General features: G+C 29.1%; 1 protein-coding gene across 1 annotated transcript in view; it reads right to left on the reverse strand.

Moving 5' to 3' along the window:
• Positions 1 to 12527, reverse strand: part of LOC107724973 (aggrecan core protein-like) — a gene marked incomplete at its 3' end in the record, with an annotated part of 64309 nt that overhangs the window by 6013 nt on the left and 45769 nt on the right. The window contains exons 6-8 of the mRNA XM_016534079.1: positions 11062 to 11343; positions 7178 to 7615; positions 875 to 1186 (exon numbers count right to left, since the gene is read on the reverse strand). Of these exons, the coding sequence (XP_016389565.1) occupies positions 875 to 1186; positions 7178 to 7615; positions 11062 to 11343 (1032 nt within the window). The remainder of the gene's footprint in view (positions 1 to 874; positions 1187 to 7177; positions 7616 to 11061; positions 11344 to 12527) is intronic.

Here is a 12527-nt window from a genome sequence, read left to right on the forward strand (position 1 = left end):
AAAATGTAAAACGATTAATTTACAACAAAACATCACTTTTTTTTTTTTTATTATTGCGTGTTTTATGATTTAATACACATTTATCAAATATGTCTACATGTCTAATGAAAGAATTCATAAAAAAATTATATTAATAAAATTAATAAAACTGTTTAAATATGCATATAATATAAATACTGTTTAAAAAATATAACAATTAATTTACAACAAAACACTGCACTTTTCTTTTTTCTTTTCTTTTTTTTCTAGATTCTGTTTTTTATGATTTAATACAAATTTCTCAAAAATTATGTCTAATGAAATGAATTAATAAAACTTTTTTATATATAAACACAATTAATAAAACAATTTAATCAATCTTTAAAAATGTAATCAAATGAAAATATAATACATTGCATTTTTATTTTTTCATGTTTTTTCCTGGGTTCTGCGTTTTATGATTTAATACAAATTAATAAAAAATTGTGCCAAATGAAATTAATTAATAACACTTTTTTATATTAATACAATTAATAAAACAATTTAAATCAAATTAATCAAATATAACAATTAAATTACAACAAAACATTGCATTTTTATTTTGAGTCAAATAAGGCACTGCACAACAGAACTGTATAAATCAAAACATGGATGAAATAATATCTTGGCTGCATGATATTCCTTTAAAATAAGTACATAAGTACATTTTAGTATACAATAGTAATGTACTTCTGTCATAATTTCTTCAAGTTAAACCAAACTTTTATTTTGGTTGGATCTTTGAGTTTCAGTGTGTTTTTCTCAAATGAAGCGGTAGATCTCGATATGATATCGTTTATCACCCTACTGAATACTGTGAGTTAGATTAGCTGTGCTTGAAAGCAGTAAATCGTACCTTCTTCTCCAGCGGAGCTGCACGAGCTGCCCTCCGTCTCCGGGACTCGACTCTCTCTGGAGTAGTTCTGGGTCGAGACGGAGACTTTGGGTTCAGGGGGTTCGGTTTTCTGCTCAGGTATTTCGGTCACCACGACCCAATCAGCTGTCGTCGCCGGACCGTCCTGTGCAGGTCGACTGGTCTGAATGTCGCCCGGTCCGTCTCTGGTGGCGTTTGGTACGACTGAACTCGTGGACGGAAAGGAGGTGATTAATTTATCAGGGACGGTTGAAGGACCAGACAGCCATGAGCGGCTCCACCACGACCTCAACCCTACAGACACAAACATAAGCCAGTGCTGTTACTGATAACGAAACATAAAGTTCAATAGAAGTAAACTAATAAAACAAATAAAAAACAAACAAAAAACTTTGACAAAAACACATAACAAAATGACTGAAGTAAGTCAATTTGAAATATTAATAAATACTATAACATTATAGGCTATGAATAATACTAAAATAAGACTCTAATAACACTAAAATAAGATTCCATTGGCATCAGACATTTTTTCATCGGTTTTGCATGAGTATTCCAGCCAGTGTTGTTATTGTTAACTTAAAATAAAGCTATTAAAAATCGTTTTCGTTAACTGAAACAAGTTTAAGTTGAAGTACAAAAATGACTAAAATTAAAATTGAAATAAAAAATAAAAAAGTTAAATAGATTTTTTTTTTAAATAATAAAAATTACAAAAGCACATAATAAAATGACTAAAACTTAAATTAAAATGAACTGAAACAAGTTGAAGTTGAAGTACAAAAATTACTAAAACTAAAATTGAAATAAAAAATAAAAAAGTTAAATAGAATTTGTTTTTAAAAATAATAAAAATGACAAAAGCACATAATAAAATGACTGAAACTTAAATTAAAATTAAAATGAACTGAAACAAGTTTAAGTTGAAGTACAAAAATTACTAAAACTAAAATTGAAATAAATAAATAAATAAAAAAGTTAAATATAAATATTTTTTTTAAATAATAAAAATGACAAAAGCACATAATAAAATGACTAAAACAAAATTAAAACTGAAAACATAAAAATAAAAACGTATTAAAACGTTAATAAATATGAACAAAATAATTAATAAATTATTAATAAACAGCATAGCCTATAAGTAAAACTAAAATAACACTTATTCCATGTAGTGTATTCCAGACAGTATTGTTAAGCTATTAAAAAGTTTTCATTAACTGAAATAAAGTATGAATTAACTGAAATAAAATATGAATATTCAACAAAAAATGTTGCCTTGGCAACTAACTGAAATAAAATAAGTTTAAAAACTACAAAAAATGATAAAAGCACATAACAAAAAGACTAAAACTTAAAATAAAATTAAATATAAATAAAAATATAATTCAGAAATATTAATAAATACTATAATAGTAGCTTATAAATAATACTAAAATAACTAAAATTATGAATTAAATTTTAGTATTACTATAGGCTATATTATTATAGTATTTATTTACTATTTCTGAATTACATTTTTATTTATATTTACATTTTTATTTATTTATATTTTCTATGTAAGTTTTAGTCTTTTTGTTATGTGCTTTCGTCATTTTTTGTAGTTTTTTTTTTTTTTTACATTTCTATGTAACTATATATTTTTATTAAAATTTTTGTAATTTTTGTCTTTTTTGTCTGTTTGCCTTAAGCAAATAAGCAGCACTATCAAGGTAGAGACTAAAAACACGCTTCCAGTAATGAGACTGATTTAGTCAAAGACTCATTTCCAAATGAGAGTGATGATTATTAATTTGTCTGTGGAGCTTTATTCAATCAGCAGTTATGCTCTTGTGCATTTAGATGTTGCTCTTTTCGGATTCATTCCTCTGATCATTTTTTTTGTCTCTAGAGAGCGGCGAACCGTCTGCCAGACTCTCATTAAATATTCACTTGACTCCAGTTTTGATCTACTCGTCTAAGACTTCAGGCTGTTTGCCTTTTGTCAAGATTCACTAATATCATTACTATTGCTCATTTTTAGGATTAGTGATCTGAACCAAACGTCAGCGAGTAACTCCATCCGTTCATGTCTTGAATGAATGATTCCTCAAATCATGCATCTCGAGGTGATCAGATGCACCATTTTCACCACTAAAGGCTGGAATGCACTAGATAGAAGGCTTTTAAAATATGAACAGGTTTTAAAATTGTAGGCTAAGATTTTAGACTGATTTTAAGCTGATTTAAAAACTAAGCTAAAATAAAATACAATTATTAGTTGAAAATATAAAAATTTTATAGAAGAAAATTTTTAATGTACGTTAAAAGAAAATTTCAGTAAAAAAAAAAAGTAAATGACAAACATAAAACAACATTTTTGAAACTAAAATTAAAGTGAAAACTGAAAATATATATTTATAAAAATAAAAGCAATTTTTCAATTATTTTGATTTCAGTTTTAATTTATTGAAGCTAAAAATAAAAAAAAAAGTAAACTTAAAAAACTTAAATGAAAATTAGAAATGTTGCCTTGGCAACTAACTGAAATATAATGAGTTTAAGTTTCTACAATTCAAAATTACTAAAACTGAAATAAAATAAATTAAAGCTAATTAAAAAATTTATTTCAAAAGCAAAATTAATAAAATAACACACATGACTGAAACTTAAACTAAAACTAAAACGAAAACTGAAAATATAAAAATAAAAGCTATTTCTCCATTTATTTTTTTAGGTTTTATTAACGTAAATGAAAATCTCAAATCTTTTACCTTAAATTAAAATCTTGCCTTCACAACTAACTAAAATAAATAAATAATACATTTAAGTTATTAAAAGCTATTTAATAATTCATAATTATAATAAATACTGTAATAGCATATAAATAATACTAAAATAAGTCTTAAACACGCAGGTGACATCTGACCTCAACATTCACAGCATTTTTGTGCTGCTGACAAATTAAATCCCAAATGTTTTCACTTAATGCACTGAAATATAATTTCACAGCAGCAGAACTAACTGATGGCTGATTACATTGCAGTGATACAAAAGCAATGGATATTTGACAACAAATACGATTTTAGAAAAGAAAGTAGCTCTGTTCCAAAACCTAGTGAGACGCCTTGCTGTCTAGTATGCAGTTACATACTAAAAACATACTTAACACGAGCATGTGTATGGAAGCCCCTTTCTGCCGCTTAATAAAACATTAAAAAAGGAAATTGCGACTCACAATGAGGAATTTATTTCTTTGCAATTTTGAGCAAAAAACTCAGACATTGTAAAATAAACTTGTGAAAAAAAGTCAGAATTGTGAAATAAAAAGTCGCAATTACCTTTTTTATTCCATGGCAGAAATATATATTTTTTATTTTAATTAATGAGATATAAAAAATAAAATAAAGAAATTAAAAAAGGTAATTGTGACTTATTTCTCAATTCTGACTTTTTTTACTCACAATTCTGAGTTTATATCTTACAATTTAGGTGTTTTTTCTCTCAAAATTGCAAAGAAAAAAGTCCAAATTGTGAGATAAATAAATAAATAAATAAAAATCATTGCAATTCTGAGTTTCTAAAATATTTTTTATTCCGTCGTGGAAAAAAAAACAAAAAACAAAAGAAGAGAATTGTTTGAAATTTACATTTCACAATTCTGAGTTTATATCTCACAATACTGACTTTTTCCCTCCTCGACATTGCAAGGAAAAAAGTCCAAATTTTATTCAGTTATGAACTGCGTGCTGACACGTTTCGCAATGCAATAGTGCACAAAATCAATCTTGCATCGCTACAAGCTAATAACCGATTGCTAGTACGGCTGCAGGCCAAACGCTCGCGGCTGCATTGCTGTACTTGTTTCTGGCCCAAGGCAGCATCCTAATGGAAATGAACCCTCACAAACGAGGGGTTTGAAATGCTTTACATCATAAAACAGCACAGAAATATTGGGTGAGCTAGTCTGTTTTGGCATGTCTTGTATATCAGCAGAACAAACCACACAAAGCACTGGAGCGGACAGTACAGCAAGTGTGCATGAGTGAACAGTGTGGATGCACTTTTCCAGTTTCTGGCTTCCAGTCTCAAGCTTTCCACTGCCTTCATGGAAAATGGACTTTAATAATGTAGGCGACAGGCCTAAGTTTCCATTTGATGTTAAATATTAATGCTGCCGGGTTCAGTTTGGGCCAGACAAGGTATCTGTATTAATGAAGACAACCCTCAAACTTTACCGCTCGGGCCTCCTCGACAAACGGAGATCAAACTCCAGTTTGCTATAAGAAAACAGTAGGGCTGGGTATCGAGCTCGATACTTTTTAGGCACCGACCGAATTGCCTCGAAACCATCGAGTATCGAAAAACGTCTCATCGTTCGGTACCAAATTTCGATACCTAAGGGATTAATCTCATCAGCGTCAGTGAGTCAATAAGCCTGCAGCACACGACAGATCGATCAGTGTTTGACATCCGCGAGAGCGATTCGAAAAGTCTATTTGAGCTTTATTAAAAATATTTTGCTCTGATTTATTGTGTTGGTTACATTTTGTTCTTTTGTGCAGTGGCTCAGGAGATGAGTCTTTGAGTCTGAATAAACATCAACAAGCTGAAAAATAAAACCAAAGTTTTTTTGTTTAGATAATGTAATCTTGTTAAAATTGATTTCATAAAACTGGTATCGAAAAAAGTATCGTTCAGGAACCGGTATCGAAGTCAAGGTATCGGTATCGATATCGAAAATTTTTGAACGATACCCAGCTCTAGAAAACAGTGAAGCTGACAGAACGTCCTGCTGACTTCCTCCCGCTGGGTTGAGCTTGATTTATCCCACTAATGCTGACAGATCATCTCTCAGCTCAATCATACTTAACACTTAAAAAAGCATTTCTAATAAAGTGCAATCATGCAACTAATACAATTTAACAACAATTTATTAAATGTGCAACAAAAATTAAGCTAAATAGAAATATTAAAAAAAAAATAATAATAATAAAAATGACAAAAGCACAAAACAAAATGATTGAAACAAGCTAAAATTAAAATGAAAACTGAAAATATACAAATGAAAGCAATTTTAACATTATTTTTATTTCAGTGTTAGTGATTTTATATTTTAGTAACTCTTTTCAAATTTTCATAATTTTATTAAAACATTTTAATAAATACTATAATAGTATATAAATAATACTAAAAAAACACAGATTGTTGTTTTCACTTGATGCATTTAAATATAATAAAATTTTAAGGCCCAATGAAATCAATGTTTTCCCTCAAATTCAGTTTTTTCCTAAATTCAGTTAATTCTGTTTTAATGGTAAAATTAAATTTGAGTAATCAAAAAGCATGTCTAATTAATAGAAATAATGAAACTTATACTATTTAACCACCATTTATAAAAAATGTTAACAAATATAAAATTTTTAGGCCCCTATGAAATAAATGTTTTCCCAAATTATTATTATAATTTATTATTATTATTATTTTTTTTTTACATTTTTCTAGATTCTGCTTTAATGGTTAAATTTCAGCAATCAAAAAGCATGTCTAATTCATTGAAATCAAGAAACATACTATTTAACAACAATTTATTAAAGGTTTAACAAAAATTTTTAGGACCCTATGAAATCAGTTTTTTTGTTGTTGTTGTAAATTCTCCTCAAATTCCATGTTTTCTGTTTTATATTTTAATAATCAAAAAGCATGACTGATTAGTTTAGTGAGTTGAGTCAAAATTGATATATTTTTATCTAAATAATTTTACTTTGCTGCATTATTATTTTCTACAGTGTTTTAGATATATACTATGAAAATTTTTGTTAATATTTTGAAATAGATTTTATTTTTATATTTTCTCTTTTCATTTTCATTTTAAAGTTTTAGTAATTTTATTGTGTGTTTATAATTTTTATTAGTTTTTTTTTTTAAATATGCCTACATAGTTTTTTTTTTTTTGTATAATATGTATAATTTTTTTGTATTTTATGTCAGTTGTTTATTTCAATTAACAATATTTTTATTTTTATTTTTGGTTTTAGTTAACGATAATGACACTGGTGTCCAGCTCCGTTGTTTTGATGAACTTCTCACTTAAACTCTAGAAACTGTAAAATAGAGCAACTGTTGTGATTTTGTCTAACAATCTGGATGGAACATTGAAAATTACTCAGAAGTTTATTATTGATATTGAGGATTTAAAAAAAATAAATATCAGTTTATCGCCCAGCCCTACTTAAAATGCATCTTCTTTTTCAGAAAATATTGTTGTGTTGCGTCCATTTCTTTCTTTCCCTCTTCTTTCATATTTACCTGATCCGGGAGCGGCAGTGGTCTCCGTCGCAGCTGCGCTCGTGCTCGTCGCCTCGGCTTCACTTCCTGTCAAGTAGCTCCAGGGTTTCCATAACGAGCTGACGATGTTGGTGAGGGGACTCTTGGCCTTTTCTTGAGGAGCGTCTGAAGGAGCTGCAGGACTCACAGACTGACCAGACAGACCTTCATCCTCGTCCTCTTCCTCTCGGGCCGAGCCACCAGGACTCAGATCAGGAAGCACCTGTCGGCTGTCTGGGAACGAGTCCAGCTGGCCGCTCCAGTCCAGAGACGTGTCTCCGGCGTGCAGACGGACCGTCAGATACTCGGCCGAGAGCTCAGCAGGTTCAGCCGTGAGCGGCTCTTTGTCCAGATCCACCTGTCCGGTCCAGTTAGAGGGTCGAAGGTCAGGCAGGTCCGACTGGCCGGCAGTCTGTGCGTCTGGAATACAGTCAGATATGAACTAGTTTAAACATCAACACAACACATTTTACTTGAAGTGAAACAGGGCATTCAACAATAATTCAGCTTGCGAATATGATAAACAACTAATTTTATCAACATACACCACTGTTTAAAAGTTTAGGGTTGGTAAGATTTTTTTTCAAGAGACTTGGTAAGAGTCTCTTCTGCTCACCAGGGCTGCATTTATTTGATCAAAAATACAGTAACAATTTTTAAATATTATTACAATTTAAAATAACCGTTTTCTATGTGAATCTCTGTTAAACTGTAATTTATTTCTGTGATCAAAGCTGAATTTTCAGCATTATTACTGCAGTCTTCAGTGTCACATGATCTTAAGAAATTATTCTAATATACTGATTTGCTGCTCAAGAAACATTTCTGATTATTATCAATGTTGGAAACAGTTGAGCTGATTCATATTTTTGTGGAAACTGTGATACATTTTATTTTTCAGGATTCACAGATGAATAGAAAGTTCAAAAGAACAGCATTTATTTGAAATAGAAATCTTTGGTAACATTATAAATGTCTTTATTGTCACTTTTGATCAATTTAATGCATCCTTGATTAATAAAAGTATTAAATTATTTCGAAAAATCATACTGGCCCCAAACTTTTGAACGGTAGAATGTCAGAAAGCTATTTGTTTATACTTTTGATGCAGCTATAATTCATACAAAACACTTGCTAGAAAATTTCTTAATCATTTTCAACACATTCTAACTTCTAAAAAAAACTTCTAACACAACATTAAATATTTAAATAATCAGAATTTAAAAAATAAATCAAAACATTACAAAAATGTTTGCAAAGTCATTTAGAAAAAGAACTAAAAAGCAGAAAAAAACGGCTGTTTAATTTTAAAGAGAGTGTGAAAAAGATCATGAAAAACTATTTTTTGCATCAAATTTTTGTTGCAAAAACCTTGACTAATATTATAAGTGAATTTCTGGGGGGAAAAATCATTACTGTCACTTTTGATGAATTCAATGCATCTCTGATTAATAAAAGTATTAATTTCTTTTTTTTTAATCTTACTGACTCATGGCAGCTATAATTCACATAAAACACTTTTGCTGGAGAATATCACTGATTTCTCAATCATTTTCAACTCATTCTAACTTCAAAACATGATGTAACATCACACAAAATATTTCAATCAACAGAATTTAAATAAATCAATACATTAAAAAAAAGTTTGCAAAGTCATTTAGAAACAAAACTGAAAAGCAGCAAAAGCCGCCTGTTTAATTTTAAAGAGAGGGTGAAAATGGTCCTGAATAAACATTTTTCTTAAATATAACTATTTTTAATGCAAAAAGCCTTGACTAATATTATAAGTGGACGTCTGGAGGGGAAAAAAAGTTACGAGGTAAAATATGTCCCCATTACCAATAAAACAAGAAGTATTTAATGTTTGTATTTTATTGCAAAGAAAGGTGACTGAATTAAACAGGCTGATTAAGAGTTTAATTTCTAAATGAGGGTGAAAATGATCCTGAAAAACTATTTTTATGACCTTGACTAATATTATAAGTGGACTTAGTATTTAATCTTTGTTGCAAAGAATGATGCACTCGGCTCAGTTTGACTGACAGTGATTGAGCGTCCTGAGCAAAACACACAAACTCACTTCACGATGCCTGTGAGCGCCTTCTCCGCTTTCTTTTCTGTTGACGTATTAAATTCAATGACTTCAGATTGTCTCTCCAAACACATTACTCAGCTGCTGGAGCATGTGCAAGAAACGTCAAAGTCACGGGTTCGATTAGCAGAGGCACACATGCTGATAAAATGTAAACCTTGAATGCGCTGTAAATCACTTTGGATTGAAGTCTGTCAGATGAATATGTACAGATGTTCAGAATGACACACCTGCTACTGTTTTATACTGTGCAAAGTCTGCAAATATTCTTAATGCATGGAATATCCCACTACATTTAGAAATGTGAAGTATGCAAAAACAGCACTGAATAATGCAACTCAACTTTCCTTTTCCAGTGTGACAAATTTTACCATTTTTAACATCATCTTAACCATTATTTGCCTTATTTAACTTAGTATGCAAAATGTCAACAATTTTTTAGATATTCTTGGACTTCCACCATGACAGCTGAACGGCACTTGCTGAATTAAAAGTGCAACACTGAAGTCATTCAAAAATAGTATGCAGTATACTGTAGATATTGTGCAGTATGCTGAACATCTCAAATAATAATATTTACATTATAAATGTATTTACTGTCACTTCTGATCAATTTAATGCTTCCTTGCTAAATTCATGTATTAATTTTTTTTAAAAATCATGATACCAAACTTTTGTACAGTAGAATATGTGTCAAATGTATTTATATATGTTTTATATTTAATATAATGACAGCTATAAATTCATATAAACACTTTTGTTGGAAAATACTACTGATTTCTGTTTAGTTTTCAACCCAATTTAACTTAAGGGCATAAGACATTTACATTATGTAAATGATTAATAAATAAATAAATAAACTACAATAAATACAATTATTATTATTGCTGTTGTTTTAATTATATTTTAAATTTTTTATTTATTTATTGCATAGTATATTTAATAGAATAGTTTTATTATATTTACTTATTTAGTAAATAAATCATTTAAAATAAATATTTCATAATTTAATTATTTCTAAAGTGAGGGTGAAAAATGGACTGAAAAACTAAATTAATTACAATAATAATAATAATAATAATAATTTAAGAAAAATGATAGTCATCAGACCTACTTGCTTTCTGGGTTACTACCAATTTTTAAATAAAAAAAAAATGTATTATGATATTTTAATTATATGTTAAATTATTTATTTATTTAGTACATAGTATACTTAATAGAATATGATTTAGTATATTTATTTACTTAGTAAAAGAGTATTTAATAAATAATATTAATGCACACATAATAATATTAAATATTATTATTATTATTGTTGTTGTTGTTGTTGTTGTTGTTAATATTATTATTTATTAATAGAACATTACACTAACAAGTTGTCACATCACCATAGTGACATATTAAAACCAGAAGATTTAAATATAAATCAAAACAATGTTTGCAAAGTCATTTAAATACCGAACTCTTAAAGGTACAGCAGCAAAAACAGCCTGTTTAATTCTAAAGAGAGGGTGAACAATGGACCTGGAAAATTAAATTATGACTATTTTTCACACGACAACCATTTCACATGAAAAAATGATAAGTGGACTAAAATGTTACAAGCCGGTAGAATATGGCCATGTAAAACAAGAGCTTCTGATGAATTTGCAACATTATGGTTCACACTATCTCTTAAGCATGATCAAATCCCTATTGCATGGGCTAGATCAAAAAAACAAAACAATAATAATGGCTTCTGTAATGCACGACTGTGTAACACGGCGATGCATACCTCGATAGCAGAAAGCATCGAACCGCGTGCTCCCGTTGTTCAGTTCTGTCGGTGAAACCGTTCGGACGCCTGGTTCTCCAGCGGGACAGTCCGAGCGCAGCGAGCTGACGGAAAACCTCACGCTCCCGTCAGACAGCCAGGCCGGCTCGCAGTGGTCCAGCCCAGAGCTCCAGGCCAGATAGAGCTGACCGACGGTCGCCAGCCGGCCCCCTAGAGACGCGCAGTGAGCTGAGGCTTCGACGTGAGTCAGTCGGTCAGGAACAGCGGCGGGAAACACTTCACCTGCAGAAACACAGGACGGAAACAGCTGTAACTGCACTTCGGCTGGACAGATGGCTTGTGCATTTAGCTGAATTAATGGCACAACACTGGGGAGTTTATAATAAATGTTACAAAACAGCATCATGCATCAAACAGCATCATCAAAAGCCCATTACATTTATTTATATTACACGTGAAAGCATCTCACCATTATTCATCCATCAATTATTACATGATGATTTTGGTAAATGATTAAAAATGAATTTTTTTAAAAAAACAGTTATGAATAATTCATATGTTGTGACTAACAGCTCCAGATACATTTCTGTGATGTTACTGTAATAGTTCATAAAAAAAATATAGAAGTTTTGGTTAACTTGTCAGAAAGCAAATTTACTAAATATGATACTTTTTATGAAAAATGTTCAAATTTTCATCACTACTAATAGCTTTCACAGTTACTGTCGATTTTTCTGTACTTACATAATCAAATAAAAAATACAATTATTATTGTTATTATTTTACTACTTTAATTACATATTATGTATTAATATCATACATTACGCTATTTTTAAATTTAAATGTATTTAGTGCATAGTATACATAATAGTGTATTATTTAGTTTATGTATTTATTTAGTAAATAATAAATACTGAATACATAACATTAAAACATAAAATACAATTAATGTAACAAATAATAATAATATTTATTTATTTATTGAAAAACCGGCTGTAACCCTGGAAGAAATAATAATAATAATAATAATAATCTATTATACTTTTTTATGAAAAATGCATCATTGAATATTGAAAATTTTAGACAGATTTAAGAAAAACAATCATCAGTACTAATTGCTTTCAGGGCTACTGCAGATTTTTCTGTAAATAAATAATCAAATAAACAAATAAATACAATTATAATTTTTATTTTACTACTTTATTATGTATTAATATTATACAATACATAATTTTTTAATTGAAATTTATTAAGTACATAGCATGATTAATAGTATATTATTTAATTACGTATTTATTTAGTAAATAATAAAAACATAATATACAATTAATATAACAAATAATAATATTAATTATTATTATTATTGTTGTTGTTGTTGTTGTTATTTATTTAGAGAAAAATCATTGGTAACCCTGAAAGTAATAATAATAATACAATGTTAAAATAAAATAAAATAAAATAAAATA

This window comes from Sinocyclocheilus rhinocerous, unplaced genomic scaffold (assembly GCF_001515625.1).
Source record: "Sinocyclocheilus rhinocerous isolate Xijiao unplaced genomic scaffold, SAMN03320098_v1.1 scaffold2019, whole genome shotgun sequence".
NCBI lineage: Eukaryota > Metazoa > Chordata > Actinopteri > Cypriniformes > Cyprinidae > Sinocyclocheilus > Sinocyclocheilus rhinocerous.